The sequence below is a fragment of the Capra hircus genome, chromosome 9 (assembly GCF_001704415.2).
Source record: "Capra hircus breed San Clemente chromosome 9, ASM170441v1, whole genome shotgun sequence".
NCBI lineage: Eukaryota > Metazoa > Chordata > Mammalia > Artiodactyla > Bovidae > Capra > Capra hircus.
Window position 1 is genome coordinate 70,252,798 of NC_030816.1, and position 18,110 is coordinate 70,270,907.

At 37.6% G+C, this 18,110-nt stretch overlaps 1 protein-coding gene across 6 annotated transcripts in view; it reads right to left on the bottom strand.

Moving 5' to 3' along the window:
- The window catches only part of SHPRH (SNF2 histone linker PHD RING helicase), a 120,603-nt gene that overhangs the window by 68,796 nt on the left and 33,697 nt on the right, over positions 1-18,110 (bottom strand). For all 6 annotated transcript variants that reach the window (XM_018053309.1, XM_018053310.1, XM_005684887.3 and 3 more), the window contains 6 exons: positions 14,567-14,655; positions 12,812-12,904; positions 6,852-6,959; positions 3,902-4,044; positions 837-1,010; positions 458-520 (listed from right to left, as the gene is read on the bottom strand). In XM_018053309.1, coding sequence (XP_017908798.1) covers positions 458-520; positions 837-1,010; positions 3,902-4,044; positions 6,852-6,959; positions 12,812-12,904; positions 14,567-14,655 — 670 coding nt within the window. The remainder of the gene's footprint in view (positions 1-457; positions 521-836; positions 1,011-3,901; positions 4,045-6,851; positions 6,960-12,811; positions 12,905-14,566; positions 14,656-18,110) is intronic.

Genomic DNA, 18,110 nt, shown 5'->3' on the forward strand with positions numbered 1-18,110 from the left:
AGGGATCTGAGTTCAAATCTGTTGTCTGGACAGTCTGTGTCCTCCCTTCAAGTTAACATATACTACTATTAACACAAGACACGAACATTTAGAGGGTGAACTTCAGCAAAGGGGAAACTGAGCATGTTACATGGTCAAATGCTAAGGTTTATAAACTCATTGAAAAGGAGAGAGAAAAAAATAGTACTTTGAGGAAAATATGATCCTACAAAGTACCAAGGCTTGGGGCATCCCTAGTGGTACAGTGGCTAAGACTGAGCTCCCAGGGCAGAGGACCCGGGCTCGATCCCTGGTCAGGGAACTAGGTCCCACATGCCACAGGTAAAAAGATCCTGTCTGTTACAACTAACACCCAGGGCAGCCAAGTAAGTAAATAAATAAAAATAAATATTAAAAAAAAAAAAAAAACAGACCAAGTCTTGTAAAATGTTTCATTTGAATCCATCAGAGAACTTACGTGTGAGAAAATAGTTTCGACTCATACTCTGTAAACAATTCATCAGCCTTACAAAAGACACAGCTGCAAAAGAAGAAATTATGAGAGAAAGAGTCACAGACATATCTGGCAATCAGGTAATCTCTAAAAGAGGCTGAGTATTTTATACTTCACATTTTTGTTACAACAAATAAGCCATTTTAGAAAAAAAAAATACATAGTCCTCTGGTATGTGGTCTTAGAGAGGTTTTTATTTTTTAAGTTAGATTAACAACACATCTTTATTTCTACCTGAAATCAAATGAAGACAAATTTTATGTGAGCTGCTGTTTCTTCTCTGAGAAAAAATCTAGCTCAAAGGAATGACGCCATCCGCCAGGTGATTTCTGCTATTACCCACCAGTTGAGAGGAAGTCTGACTGGTCGGAGATGGCAGATTGTTGCAGACTCAATAACATGCCGAGATGGAGGTCCCTCCAGGTTTTTTACAGCCTCTCTCACTTGCTTCTGGAACTTACTGAGCTCTTCCATATGTGTTGTCAGTAAGAACTGAAGTCCTCGGCAGTCACGGAACCTGATTCCCGTCACCAGCACCACACACAAAAAAGAAAAGAATAGTAGGTCAATTTCTTGAAAATTCAAAAAGTGGTTGACAGCGTGTTAAAGAAACTGAACATTTTACCAAGTCAAACCTGGGTGAGTTTACCTTAGGCATGTATGCAACTGCTATCTGCTAGTAAACAAAGAATAATAACATTGGGTAGCCCACTATGAAAGATAACAAAATCATCTGATAGTTGCTGGCCTCAGAACCAAAAAACAGTAAGCAAAACCTATGTCTCTGCCTCTGATGTCTGTGAAAGATGAGAACTGTCACATTTTTTTTGTTTTTAACTCTGACTGATGCCCCCTGACACCGATGCTCTTCGTGGAGGTGGTGACTGCAGAATGAAAAGTAAAGACAGAAAAGTGAGAAGAAAGAAGAAAAATGGCCAACAGTTATTTTCCATATTACCAGGAACTTGTACATATACACATGTATTTTTATTAACCACTTACTAAATGCCAGCCACTTTGCCAAGGACTTCTCCTGTTAACCTCAAAAGACATCATGGTCCCCACAATGTAGATAAAGCTTAATGAATTAAAGTAATTTAAAGCTAGAAAGCTATGTGGCAGAACTGAGAGTTAAATTTCAAAGCTCTTAACCAATCTGATAAACTGTAAATGAAACAGGTTAAGACAAAAAATTTATGGATGTGTGTATGCATTTCTGAAAGGAAAAACAAAGCCTAGAATAACAAGAAATTGAAAAGTAAAAAAATATAAATGGGATTTGTTTGCTTTTTAGGTTAATACTATATCTGACCTGCCTCTTGAGAAACCTATATGCAGGTCAGGAAGCAACAGTTAGAACTGGACATGGAACAACAGACTGGTTCCAAATAGGAGAAGGAGTATGTCAAGGCTGTATATTGTCACCCTGCTTATTTAACTTATATGCAGAGTACATGATGAGAAATGCTGGAGTACATGGATGAAGCATAGGCTGGAATCAACATTGCCAGGAGAAATATTAATAATGTCAGATATGCAGATGACACCACCCTTATGGCAGAAAGGGAAGAACTAAGGAGGCTCTTGATGAAAGTGAAAGAGGAGAGTGAAAAAGTTGGCTTAAAGTTTAACATTGAGAAAACGAAGATCATGGGATCCGGTCCCATCACTTCATGGGAAATAGATGGGGAAACAGTGGAAACAGTGGCAGACTATTTTTTTGGGCTCCAAAATCACTGCAGATGGTAATTGCAGCCATGAAATTAAAAGATGTTTGCTCTTTGGAAGAAAAGCTATGACCAACCTAGAGAGCATATTAAAAAGCAGAGACATTACTTTGCCAACAAAGGTCCGTCTAGTCAAGGCTCTGGTTTTTCCTGTGGTCATGTATGGATGTGAGAGTTGGACTGTGAAGAAAGCTGAGTGCCGAAGAATTGATGCTTTTGAACTGTGGTGTTGGAGAAGACTCTTGAGAGTCCCTTGGACTTCAAGGAGATCCAACCAGTCCATCCTGAAGGAGATCAGTCCTGGGTGTTCACTGGAAGGACTGATGTTGAAGCTGAAACTCAAATACTTTGGCCACCTGATACAAAGAGCTGACTCATTTGAAAAGACCCTGACACTGGGAAAGATTGAAGGTGGGAGGAGAAGGGGACGACAGAGGATGAGATTGTTGGATGGCATCACCGACTCAATGGACGTGAGTTCGGGTAAACTCCGGGAGTGGGTGATGGACAGGGAGGCCTGGTGTGCTGCACTCCATGGGGTTGCAGAGTTGGACATGACTGAGTGAATGAACTGAACTCAATACTGCGACCCCATGGGCTGTAGCCTACCAGGCTCCTCTGTCCATGGGATTTTCCAGGCAATAGTACTGGAGTGGATTGCCATTTCCTTCTCCAGGGGATCTTCCCGACTCAGGGATCGAACCCGGGTCTCCCACATTGTAGACAGATGCTTAACCATCTGAGCCACCAGGGAAGTCCTGTATATACTTTAGAAATTAGAAGTCTATCAGGTTCTGTATGATGAAAAAAAAGATTATACTAAGGTACATCCAAGTTAATAATGACACATGGAAAATGGAGCATATCTTTTTAGGGTGTTAGCAGACATTTGGAAAAGTTTTTAGAAGAGTAAATGAAAATGTTTTAAATATTTAACAGACATTGTTACTGAATTTTTCACTGAAAATCAGATTTAATGCCAAGGCTGACCTCCGACTGGGATGTGATCTGAGAGGCAGTGGTCCTTCCACCCAGAATCCAGGTCTGCCACAACACCTAAGTTTCCCACACTAGGCAGACATCCCTTTCAGTTAAACCACTGAAGGTACTTTTGACAGAGTATATCTGTTCTTTGGAAAGAATTATTCACCATTCATACATTTATCAAGAGCAATAATCCAATATATCTATCTTAAAGAATGATAAGTGTTGATAAGAAGAAAGACGGGAAGACAAAGACTCTAAAATATGAAACTGCTCACTGTGGCACTATAAGTTTAGCTCTCAGGGAATGAATGACATAGGGAAATGGGAATGGCTTACCCTAAGGGCAAAAATCTCCAAAACAGAGCGTATTTCAAAACTCTGCTTCAGTTTGGTTTTAAGCAACTTTATCCAACAAAGATACAAAAAAATACTTCAAGCAGATTTTAAAAAAATAGAAAAAGAAAAGCATTAAAAAAGAAAACATTTAAAAACAACTAATATACAGGAAAAAAGGCTTATCTTTTAGATTTATACTTCATATTTTGGTTTGAAATATACACTTAACAAAATATAAAATTCAGATGTTCATAACCACAGTATGTTATGATCTTTAACTGTAACTCTTAATGCCAAATGATCTGAATATTTGGGACGACTACTAATATAATTATCCTGTTGTGTGCTACTTCCTTACTTCTCTGACATAGAAAGCTTGCCAGTCTGTTGCTTGTAGTTGCTGGTTATTTCATTTCGCACTCTTTGAGCAAGTTCCTCTTCAATACCAAATTCTATTGCTCTGTGTATCACATTCAGCCACCAAGGAGAATTAGAATGAATCTGTAAACAAGATAATTAATATCTTTTCACTACTCACTATATTTCTATCATTGAAAAGGGTTCTAAAAGGAACAATAAATGCCACTCTCAGGAAAATCACAATAGTAGTAGGGAGACAAATAGACATGTTGGCTATACAATGAATGAATACAACATCTGCATATATAATTAAATAGAACACCTATTTCATGATTACTCTAAATGAGTGAGAATTTATTGTACATACATGTATAACAAAGTTGTGCTAAAAAAAATACTTTAAAATTCAGTATTCACTCTATATACCTGAAAAGGTAACGGGTTTCTTTCTCAGCGTAATAAAGACTTCATGCTTATGCTCAACTAACTGAACAAGATTCTACTCAATGAATAATCTATGGTAATTAATGAAATTATATGCCTGAATACTAAATAATTAATGAATTAGGAAGAATAACACGTGGTGTAACTGATTAAAATCAAAGACTAGAAGTGTATTTTGTGTTTCCTCCTCTTTAAACTTTGCTATTGACTTCATGAAAGAGAAATTTTAGAAATAACAAATGGCACATATTTCATAAGAAAAATACTTAATAGTTCTAATATTCCAAACCTCAAAAGATTTTGGAAACATACACATCTAAGATCAAAAGAAGGTTGTGGAAGTCTACTTTCTTCAAAAGACAACTTGTTATATACCAAAGGGAGAGGAAACCCCATTACACCTTAAAAGAAATCAGAGAGAATAACCTCAAAATAGGTGATTTATCTCTGTATCTGTTCATTCAATCAATAAACACTGTTAACAGCAAATAAACTTTTATTGTGGCCCAGGTACTATATGGGCTTCCCTTGTGGCTCAGTTGTAAAGAATCCGCCTGCAATGTGGGAGACCTGGGTTCGATCCCTGGGTTGGGAAGATCCCCTGCAGAAGGGAAAGCTGGTGGCACTGGAGTGCTACCCACTCCAGTATTCTGGCATGGAGAGTTCCATGGACTATATAGTCCATGGGGTTGCAAAGAGTCAGACATGACTGCGCGACTTTCACTTCACTATACTAGGTGCTAAGAATTCCAAGATGATAAGAAAGTTCAAGTTTCTCCCTAGATCAGAACACAAACCAAAATGTTGTTGTTGTTCAGTATTCCAGTACTGTCTGACTCTTTAAGACCACACGGACTGCAGCAGGCCAGGCCTCCCTGTCCCTCACCACCTCCTGGAGTTTGCCCAAGTTCATGCTCATTGCATCGCTGATGCCATCCAGCCATCTTATCCTCTAACGCCTTCTTCTCCTTCTGCCCTCAGTCTTTCCCAGCATCAGGGACTTATTTCCAATGAGTTGTCTGTTTGCATCAGATGACCAAAATACTGGAGCTTCAGCTTTAGCATCAGTCCTTCCAGGGAATATTCAGGGTTGATCTCTCTTAAGATTGACTGGTTTGATCTCCTTGCTGTCCAAGGGACTTTCAGGAGTCTTCTCCAGGACCACAGTTCAGTTCAGTTGCTCAGTCATGTCCGACTCTTTGCGACCCCATGAATCGCAGCATGCCAGGCCTCTCTGTCCATCACCAACTCCCGGAGTTCACTCAGATTCATGTCCATCGAGTCAGTGATGCCATCCAGCCATCTCATCCTCTGTCAGAAGGCCTCAATTCTTTGGTGTTCTGCCTGCTTTACAGTCCAGCTCTTAGAACCATACGTGACCACCAGGAAGACTAGCCTTGACTATATGGGCCTTTTTTGGCAGGGTGATGTCTCTGCTTTTCAACACACTGTCTACGTTTGTCATCCCTGTCCTGCCAAGAGGCATTCGTCTTTGATTTCATGGCTGCAGTCACCATCCACTGTGATTTTGAAGCCCAAGAAGAGAAAATCTGTCACTACTTCCACCTTCTCCCCCTCTATTTGCCATGAAGTAGTGGGGCCAGATGCTATGACCTTAGTTTTTTAATATTTAGTCTTAAGCTGGCTCTTTCACTCTCCTCCTCCACCCTCATCAAGGTGTTCTTTAGTTCTTCTTTGCTTTCTGCCATTAGAGTGGTATCATCTGCATATCTGAGGTTGATGTTTTTCCTGCCTGTCTTGATTCCAGCCTGTAACTCATCCGGCCTGGCATTTCTCAAGACGTGCTCAGCATACAGACTAAAGAAACGGTGGGAGCAGATAGTCCCGTCGTACTCCTTTCTCAATCCTGAACCAATTGGTTGTTCCATGACGGGTTCTGACTGTTGCTGCTTGACCTGCACACAGGTTTCTCAGGAGACAGGTAAGGTGGTCTGGTACTCCCCTCTCTCTCAGAACTTTCCACAGGTTGTCATGATACACACAGTTAAAGCTTTAGTGTCATTGATGAACAGAGACAGATGTTTTTCTGAAATTCCCTTGCTTTCTCTATAATTCACCGAACGTTGGCAATGTGATCTCTAGTTCCTCTTCCTTTTTGAAACCCAGCTGGACATCTGGAAGTTCTTAGTTTGCATAATGCTGAAGCCTAGCATGTAAGATTTTAAGTAAGACCATACTAGCTTGAGAGATGAGTGCAACTGTTTGATGGTTAGCACATTTTTTGGTAGTACCCTTCTTGGGAACTGGGATGAGGACTGACCTTTTCCAGTGCTGGGTCTTCCAGATTATCTGGCATAATGAATGCAAATCCTTGATGGCATCATCCGTTAGGGATCTGAACAGTTCTGCTGGAATTTCATTGCATCCACTAACTTTACTAACAGTGCTTTTTAAGGCCCACTTGACATCGCACTCCCAAAGGTCTTCACACCACCAAAATGTTATGTGGATAAACATGTAAGTAAGGAAAATTACATACATACCTTTCTCTGAAGATCACGGATAGTCTGCTGCACAGGCAACAAAGCCTGCTGGGCTTCCGCAACCTCTGTGTTACACTTGCTCATATAATGCTCTCGTAGCTGTTTGGCCTGTGTTAAAACATGAAACAAGTATAAACTTTCACTACAGGTCAAGAAAATAATCTAGTATGATGTTTCAAGAACAGTGTGCTTACTTTATTTACTTAAATCTGTTTAACTTAAGCATTAAACTCAAGTATACTGTAGAGAATGCAAAACCCACGCTGCTGCTGCTAAGTCGCTTCAGTCGTGTCCGACTCTGTGCGACCCCATAGACGGCAGCCCACCAGGCTCCCCCATCCCTGGGATTCTCCAGGCAAGAACACTGGAGTGGGTTGCCATTGCCTTCTCCAATGCATGAAAGTGAAAGTGAAGTCTCTCAGTCGCGTCCGACTCTTCGCGACCCCGTGGACTGCAGCCCACCAGGCTTCTCCGTCCATGGGATTTTCCAGGTCAAGAGTACTGGAGTCGGGTGTCATTGCCTTCTCCAAAACCCATGCTAGAAGTTCCTAATATGTATGTTGAAGAGAATTTATCTGGAGGCCACCTTGCCTTACATTTACCTGTAAGTCATATAAAAAATTCCAAGGATTTGCTCTCCAAATTTCTAATTTTTTAATTTCAAAAAAAAAAGGGAGGAGGAAGAGCAGTAACATTTTAAACTATAAGGCAAAGCAGGAATACATTTTAGAATTTCTTGTCTCATTCAGTTATTATAATTGCTTGGAATTACTTCAGTTTAGAACTAACACTTGAAAATATACACTAACACAGGGTTTGTGAACTGAACTGTGTTCCCTCAAAATCTGTATGATGAAGTTCTAACCCCCAGTGTGACTATATTTACAGACAGGGTCTTCAAGAAAGTGACTGAGTAAATGCATATACATGAGATGATAAGGGTGGAGCCCTAATCCAAAATGACTGGTGTCCTTAAAAGAAAAGGGAGACACACCAGGGATGCAAGCGCACAGAGAAAAGGCCATATGAGGACACAGTGAGAAAGCAGCCTTCTACCAGCCAAGGAGAGAATCTTTCGGAGTAACCAACCCTGATGAGACCTTGGTATCAGACTTCCAGCCTTCCCTGATGATTAACGATATTGAGCATCTTTTCATGTGCATGTTGGCCATCTGTATGTCTTCTTGGAAATAATGTCTATTCCTATCCTGTGCCTATTTTTTTAACTGCCTGATAAGGGGTTAATATCTAAATCCCTGATAAGAGGTCAGCATCTAAAGTATATAGACAACACATAAAACTCAATATCAAAAAAACAACCTAATTAAAAAATGGGCAGAAGACCTGAAGAGACATTTTCCCAAAGAAGACACAGAGATGGCTAATAAGCACATGAAAAGATGCTCAAAACCACTAATTATCAGAGAAATATGAATTACAACAGCAATGAGGTATCACCTCGCACATGTCAGAATGACTATATCAAAAATTTACAAACAACAAGTGTTGGGGATAACATGGAGAAAAAAGAACCCTTGCACACTGTTGGTGGGAATGTAAACTGGTATAGCTACTAAGGAAAACAGTATGGAGATTCCTCAAAAAATTAGATATTGTACCATATGACTCAGCAATTCCACTCCTGAGTATACAGATGGAAAAACAATGAAAATACTAGTTCAAAAAGATACATACACTCTGATGTTCAGAGCAGCACTATTTACAATTAACCAAGACATGATAAAACCCAAGTGCCCATCAACAGAGACGAATGGATAAAGAAGCTGTTGTAAATATTTATAATGGAATATCATTCAGCTATAATCAAAGAAAGAAATTCTGCCATTTGCAGAAACATGGATGGATGCAGAGAATACCATGTTCAGTGAACAGGGCAGAAAGAGAAACACAAATATTTTATATTACTTACACTTGGAATCTAAAAAAAAAAAATGAATATATATGCAAAACAGAAACAGACCCATAGATACAGAAAACAAACTACTACTGGTTGCCACTGGGGAGATGAAAGGGGACAGGGGAAATCAGAGGGATGAGACACAAACAATTATGACATATAAAACAGATGAGCAACAAGCATATATTGTATAGTACAGGGAATTATAGCCATTATCTTTCAATAACTTATAATGAAGTATAATCTATAAAAATACTGCACCATTATGCTGTATACTGTATCATAAATTAACTATAGTAGTGGTAGTGTTAGTTGTTCAAATGTGTCTGACTCTTTGCAGCCCCACGGACTGTAGCCTCCCAGGTTTCTCTACCCATGGAATTCTTCAGGCAAGAATACTGGAGTGGGTAGCCATTTCCTTCTCCAGGGGATCTTCCCGACCCAGGGACTGAATCTGGATCTCCTGCACTGCAGGCATATTCATTACCATCTGAGCCACGAAGGAAGCCCCATATCAAATCAACCATATTTCAATTAGAAAAAAGGAGAGACTGTCCTTTCCCTACTGAGTAAGAACTATATAAAAAAGATCTTCATGACCCAGATAATCACGATGGTGTGATCACCCACCTAGAGCCAGACATCCTGGAATGTGAAGTCAAGTGGGCCTTAGGAAGCATTACTACGAACAAAGCTAATGGAGGTGATGGAATTCCAGTTGAGCTATCTCAAATCCTAAAAGATGATTGCTGCACTCAATAAGCCAGCAAATTTGGAAAACTCAGCAGTGGCCACAGGACTGGAAAAGGTCAGTTTTCATTCCAATCCCAAAGAAAGGCAATGCCAAAGAACGCTCAAACTACTGCACAATGGCACTCATCTCACACGCTATTAAAGTAATGCTCAAAATTCTCTAAGCCAAGCTTCAGCAATAAGTGAACCGCGAACTTCCAGATGTTCCAGCTGGATTTAGAAAAGGCACAGGAACCAAAGATCAAATTGCCAACATCCACTGGATCATTGAAAACGCAAAAGAATTCCAGAAAAATATCTGCTTTATTGACTATACCAAAGCCTTTGACTGTGTGGATCACAAGAAACTGAAAAATTCTGAAAGAGATAGAAATACCAGACCACCTAATCTGCCTCCTGAGAAATCTGTATGCAGGTCAAGAAGCAACAGTTAGAACTGGACACGGAACAATAGACTGGTCCCAAGTCGGGAAAGGAGTACGTTAAGGCTGTATTTTGTCACTCTGCTCATTTAACTTATATGCAGAGTACATCATAAGAAATGCTGGACTGGATGAAGCACAAGCTGGAATCAAGATTACCAGGAGAAATATCAATAACCTCAGATATGTAGATGACACCACTCTTATGTTAGAAAGCGAAGAAGAACTAAAGAGCCTCTTGATGAAAGTGAAAGAGGAGAGTGAAAAAGTTGGCTTAAAACTCAACATTCAGAAAACTAAGATCATGGCATCCGGTCCCATCACTTCATGGCAAATAGATAGGTAAATAGTGGAAACACTGACAGACTTTATTTTTCTGGGTTCCAAAATCACTGCAGATGATGACTGTAGCCATGAAATTAAAAGACGCTTGCTCCTTGGAAGAAAAGTTAAGACCAAGCAAGACAGCATATTAAAAAGCAGAGACATTACTTTGCCAACAAAGGTCCGTCTAGTCAAAGCTATGGTTTTTCCACTAGTCATGTATGGGTGTGAAAGTTGGACTATAAAGAAAGCTGAGTGCCGAAGAATTGATCCTTTTGAACTGTGGTGTTGGAGAAGACTCTTGAGAGTCCCTTGGACAGCAAGGAGATCCGTTCATCCTAAAGGAAATCAGTCCCCAGTATTCATTGGAAGGACTGATGCTGAAGCTGAAACTCCAGCTTTGGCCACCTGATGTGAAGAACTGACTCGATGGAAAAGACCCTGATGCTGGGAAAGATTGAAGGTGGGAGGAGAAGGGATGACAGAGGATGAGATGGTTGGATGGCATCACTGACTCTATGGACATGAGTTTGAGTAAATTCTGGGAGTTGGTGATGGACAGGGAGGCCTGGCATGCTGCAGTCCATGGGGTTGCAAAGAGTTGGACACAGCTGAGTGACTGAACTGAACTGAATCTTGGTTCTTTTTTATAAATTAACTGACCATATGTGGGTGGGTTTCTTTCTGGGCTCTCGCTGTTCTTTCCCATTGATCTATGTTTCTGCTTTTATATCAACACCATACTCTTTTAAATACTATAGTTTTATAATGTAGCTGAAAAATCAGGGTGCATAATGCCTGCAGCTTTGTTCTTTTTCAAGATGACTTTGGTTATTCAGGATCTTTTCTAGTTCCACAGACTTTTGGATTGTTTATTCTACTTCTGTGAAAATACCATTGGAATTTTAATAGGAATTAAACTGAAAGTGTCTACTGCCTTGGGCCGCATAAACATTTTAACAACAGTAATTCTTCCAGTCCATGAGTGTGAGAAATGAAACTTCTATTGTTTAAGTCACCTAGTCTGTATTTTGTTATGGCAGTCCTAGAAGATTAATACAAAAAGGATTCAAAAATTGGGGCCCTTTCAACTTCTCAAGACAAAAAGCATCATGTTATTTGCAAAGCAACGGAAACACTGAAAAATTTTATTCGTGTAAGTTTCCACTAGGAAATTTAGGGGAATTCACTTTTGTCCATTTAACTGAAACACTTAACTGACTCTGGAAACTATTTTATGAATGAAGAAAGGGGATGATCAGAGGCTATGTGGACAGTGGGAGAAAAACTGGAAAGACTACTGAACTGGAAATCCCAATACTCCACTTAGTAGTGGGACGAGCCATAAGAAATTGCCAATAGTAGACTACTTCTGACTTACAACAACAGCAATTTCATGAAGTCAACTGAATAGACACACCTCTCTTGACCAGCCATTTCATTTTCCTAGGCTTTAGTTACTTCATCTACAAAAAGAGGTGGTGGAAATGAATGATTTCTAGAATTTCGTCCAGCTTTGAAATACCAAGGCTTCATATCATGTGAGAGTTAGGCCAAAGTGATAGACTGATTTCCTTGGAAATACCTCTACATACTATGAACCCTCCACCTCTTGATGCAATTTTCCTCTTCCTGTCACAACCTTCCAATTAATATCCATTACAATTCCTTGGCTGTAATTAGCTGGTCATTAGAGCTGTCTACCAATAGATAGGACTGTCTCCCAGAGACCTTCCTGTCACTGAAAGCATTTAATAGAATGACTGATTACATATAAAGATTAGACGTCTGCACTGGGAATAAAATTTCACTTGAAAATTTCATACAGTTGATGCTAGATTACTATCTAGCATCTAGCTAGATACATATTTAAAAAATACATACTTACTTACAAGTAAGTACATACTTACAAAATCTCATTTTTTATCCTTTTAATTTATATAAAGGCTCCATTTACAAGTTCAGTAGTTTTCAAACACATCTACTACTCCTTTGCTTTTAGGTTTGCCATTTTTCTGATCTTTAATGAGGCAAAAATTCACTGGGGAATTGGCATAATAAGTGTATTAAAACTATTTTACGTCACTGTTTCTAATGAGAGGTAATATTCATTGCAGAAGGAATTTCTTTGAGGACATAGGTTATCGTGAAAATCTGAGTTTATTTATTGCTTTAATAATACACTGCAGGGTGGAAAACATAGAAAACTTTATTTTTACTAAACTACACCTTTGGCAGGTCTGTCATGAAATCAACAAGATTTCCTTTAATTTGTTGTTTATACACATCCTGTGCTGTTGGCTACCAGCAGCCATGTCTACAACAAGCAGTTGCCACACAGCTGCAAGAAGATTATCAGAGAAACAAAATAATATGGAAAGTTCCTATTCTATGCCACCCAAAATCACCACAGCAAAGTTTGGAACATCAAAGCAGCAAGGAAACATGATTACCTTTTGATTTCCTAGGATGTATCAATTAGCCGGAACATGAAGTCTGAGAAAAAATTCTTTTATAGGCAGAATGAAAAAAAAAAAAAGTACCTCTTCCTCAAGTCTGCCATCTCTCAGGGTAGGAGGTATCCCTGGGTGCTTGGCTGTCAACAATTCCATCAAGTTATGGGTCGCATGAAGTCTCTACAAACACACAAAAGGCAGCAATTATGACAGCCAACGCAGGTGACTCTAGGGGAGAATCTACTAAGGCATACAGAGCACTAATAATGTATTTAAGGCCAAATCATCGAATTCTTTTCCTTTAAAAATAACTTGAATACCAACTTTCTTCAGAGTCAGTTTTACTGTAATTATCTTAATTCATAATGATGTAAATTTTCAGTTAAAATATATGGTTTTATGAAACATGTCTATGTATTTAACAAAGTAAGTAATATAGGTAACTTCTCTTATACATGCACTTGTCTATATGGGGAAATATGAATATGTCCAGTAAGTCCAGTAAAGCAGAAAGGCTGACTAGATAGACTTGATTCCTCTTCTGGAAAATGAGTCTGGATGAGCCTAGCAATTTATGATATTATAAAACCAAAGATAATGAAATACATAAGAAAACAGGGCTGTGACCTGGATCTATTGAATTTAAGGGCTGAAAAGAGGAGGGGCTGGAGGTGAAGAAGGCATAGAATAAAGGAGAAAACTCCATCTTAAATCTCTGTATTAAATATTAATATAAGCCAGACATATCACTGTGATATTGAGTCTGTGATTGTATTGAGCCTTCTGCTGCATTCTGCACAAGCTGGTGGAATGGCCTGGGAGGAACACTTATCTCTCTCTGTTCCCTTACACATTTATCCCAACAGAGCAGAGTGGCTAATTTGACTGGACAGTGTTAGACAGTCCTTGGGTTATGCTTGGTCAGCAGGCTAAGTTACTGTGACTCAAAGCAAGAAACCAGGCTGACTGATGGTTTACTCTTCACTCTTGAACCCAGGCACACTAGACTTAGCTGTCCACTTTTGTTTCCTTTATTCAGGAGCATAGTATCTTTGCACTTTCTCCTTCTCTCATAAGGTAAACACATTTGCTTAAGGTCCAAAGCCTTCTGTAATCCTCATCCATGCATACATAAGGATACTAGTATTTAATTTTCTCTCCTCTTCCCCCTCCCCCATACACTCCTCGTAACACCTGCTCAGACACAGGTGAATATGAGGTTCCAAGATCTAGGTTCTGAACAGTAAAAAAGAAGCCTCACCTAGGACTCAAGCCTAAACTTACCAGGATTCATAAAAGGGATCTTATTTACCATTTAGCTAGAGTCTTGTCTATATGATCCACTGACAGAATCAAGAAGAAGAAATTTCACACTTGAGTGTTACAATTCAAATACCCAAATCTCCCTAAAAGACCTACAAAAACTAAATTAGAAGACCATTGGATAAGTATTATTATTACTTAGTTCCACTGCTGAGTGAAACTCAATTTCTTTTTTTGATGAATATTATATAAATAAATGTGCTGATGTAAATATGCAAAAGTGATAAAACTGATGCCATTCTTTGAAATACGAATGTTTTGAGCTGCTTTTCTAATGTAGGTTAGGCTTATCAGTCAGCCTTGTGGCCAGTACTGGCGTAAGTAGACAGAATATTAGTGTTTCTCAAACTTTTGGGTCTATACAAAAAGACATCCTGGGTGCTTGTTTAGAGAACATGAATTTTAAGCTTTATCCCCAGTGACTGTGACTCACTCCACTTGTTACCTTTCATTCTCTTAAATATTCAGAAAACTTATTTTACAAAGATCACACAGTTTGAAACTGTTTAGTTTACTCACTTGCAGTGAATCTGTTTTTAGCTTTTCCTTGTGTTCCTCAGATGAACGCAACACTTCTCTGTATAGTTCTGCTGCCGAAGCATACTCGCCTGGATAATCAAAATGTTTAAAGAATAAGAAAATCACGTATTTAGCTCTCAAAGTCATCTAAGAACATCTACTGTAAAAATACAGCATTGATTAGAACTCCCTAATTTATTTTTTATGAGAAGGAATTTGAGTTGGTATTAATATGACTGCCCCAGTAAAAAAAGTTGATGATAGCACCCTTTCTTGGGGGTTAAAATTCCATACAAATAGAACACCAATCAAATACAATGTTTTAAAATTATGCTAAAAAACAAACTCTAACTTTTAAACTAACGTTTTCTTCCTTCTCAGGTTAATGACTTCCAAGTAGTAGTCATTAGGATGTTTGAAATTAAGGACAAATTTAGGGTATTTACATGTGTTTATAAACCAATATTCAAAACACTATGACCAATGTACACATACTTCTCAGAAAAATAATGCACTCTTCTTGATAGGTATTGTTTCTGTTGGTATTAGGCCAAAATGATTTAGTTTATAACTACATTTCAAAAATTTAGAATTCTATTTCTGGTTATATAATTCACAGTTAGTCTAAGAGATTTATGCTTTTTTTTGTTATACCTAAAAAGTAGCTCATACAAATAAAGTAAAAAAGTATAAAAGCACAACCTGACAAACTATGGCCCATGGGTCTTATCTGACTGTATTTTTGTAGGGTCTACACACTAAGAATTTATTTTTACATTTTTAATAGTTGAAATAAAAATTAAGATAATACTATTTTGTGACATGTGAAAATTACATGATATCAAATCTCAGGGTCCATGAATAAAGTTTTAGTGGAACTCAGTCATGAGGACTTTACGTACTGTCTGTGGCTGCTTTTGTATTACAACAGCTGAATAGTTGTCACAAATCTTATGGCTCACAAAGCCTAAAATATTTACTACCTGATTCTTTCAGAAAGTTTCATTAGACTTCAGTGAAGGGGAGGTGAAACATTTTTAATGGCTCTGACTAATGGAACCTATCTTTTTTGCTGCCTAGGGAAAAACTTGAAACCAGTAATTTATACATATAATTAAAATGAAAATCTAACAGTGGCAAAATCATGAAACACAAGGGAGAAAAAGATAAAGAGATGTTCTAATTTCAGTTTGCTGAGGAAAAAGCTTTTATCCTGATCATTGCATACACTTGCTTATTTTAAACTTTAAACCAGTTTCATTAATATCATGGATTTAGAATTTTGCTCATAGCCATAATGAATATTATATATATATATATATATATATATATGTGATATACATATGTGCCTGGTGGTTTAGACAGTAAAGAATCTGCCCGCAATGTGGAATACCCGGGTTCAGTTCCTGAGTCGAGAAGATCCCCTGCAGAAGGGAATAGCAACCCACTCTAGCATTCTTGCCTGGAGAATTCCACAGACAGAACAGTCCACGGGATTGCAAAGAGTCGGGCATGACTGAGTGACTAACACACACACTCTCTCTCTGGTAAAGCTGATTTCATATATGTATATTTTATTGTGGCAAAGTATACATAAAATAAAATTTACCATTTCAACCATTTTTTTAAGAGTGTAGTCCAACAGCACTGTTTTATATCTAGTTCTACCAGTTATTTAATATAAAGCTTTCTAAAGCACACATTTTCACAGTACTTGCCAAGTCATCTAATCTCTATTCATTTTTATAAAGCAGATTACTTTCACAATAATAAAGTTGCACTATAATGTAGGAGTAACACAATTATCTTCACACAATGAGCTCTCTTAGGTTTTCAAAAGACATATGGATTCTATTAATATTTATACTGTCATTTATAAAGAATAATTCATTTAACAATTTTCTCTTCATAATTATTATACCTTTTAAAGAAGGTACAATGACTAGACTATAATAAAAGCAGATGAAACTGAGCTATTCATTATAATATCTGTTTTCTTTTCACTATTTAATGAAAAAAAAGTTTATAGTGAAAAAAAATATTTTTATGTCTTTCCCAGACTAAGACATAAAAATATCCATATTCAATAAGCTATGCAAATATAAGCCAAATATGGAAATGCCCATTCTTTGCCACTTGATGGCACTAAACCTATTAACAACTAGACAAATTGTACTGGTTCGATACTGCCAAACTAATTTTTTCCAAAAAAACACACGTAGAAATGAAAAATGTATGTGAGGATCAGGAAAAAAAGCTTTCTTTCTCAGAAAACTGAACCTAAAACACTTCTATATTATATGTGTGTGTGTGTGTGTGTGTGTGTGTGTAGATAAACACACACATATAGATTTCATGTATCTAGTACACAAAATTGAAATAACATCATGTTTTTAACACCATAATCAGTAAGGACCTTAAAATATACACTGTATATCATATATATGTATATTCGCATGTAATATGTGAATCCCTTTAGAGGTTAATATAAATTTTAGATTTCATTTAGAAGTCATATCTGTACTATCTGGTCTCTAATATTAGAAGAGTTTAGATTACATAAGTTAAATATGTAACATTACTTTTAAAAATGTATATTATTTAATATACTACTATGAATTAAACTAGAAACTGAAAGTAGTTAATCCCCCACAGTTAAGCTTATAATTACAATTAAATGAGAACAGACATACCACTTATTAACGGACTTTCTAATAGGAATTCTTCTTAATAATCAGCAATAGTTTCCAGCCACAGAAAAATAACTACGGTGAGGATGCAGTGGAAACTACCTGGAAAGAGCAGTGATGCACCTCCTGCTACACCATAGCATGGTATTTTGCCACACAGGAGCCAGTCACACACTGATCCTGTTAGAGTGCTACAGTGTCTGGACATTGATCAGATGAATAACCCTCCCAATTCTCATATTGTGTATAATTTCACAGCAGGGGAAAAGAGACAAGTCTGACAGGAGACTAGAAAAAAGGCCAAGTGAAGAAATTCATTTACTGTCTAAGCTTCTGAGTTATAACAACACAGAATAAAATGAGAAATGCAGTTCATAATCAAGTTGGGAAATCTGAAATTTATTATTGTGATCATTTACAAGGGACATATCACTCAACATAACAAATTTTTGACGGTGAGTTGCAACCTATTATATAGTATAATACTGAGGTTTATAAATGCCTATTTGATAAAGAGGAGGACATAGGATAATAAAAAAATTAAATATCTAATGTGAAATCGAGAGATCCAGGGCAAACTCTTTGTCACTTTCTAGCTGTAATCTTGAGAAAGCAACTAAGCCTTTTGAACCCATTTTCTCAAATAAAATAGGGATGGTAATGACTAAACTAAATCCCTAAAATAGGGATGGTAATGGCAATCAGGAGGATAAAACAGAATATATATATATATATATATATATAAAATAGTATTATATATACTATAAAATGCTTATAGAAAAATGATTTTTCAGATATGAGGCTAGATTGACACTTATTTTAGTACATTATTTTTAGTACCTAAATCATAACCA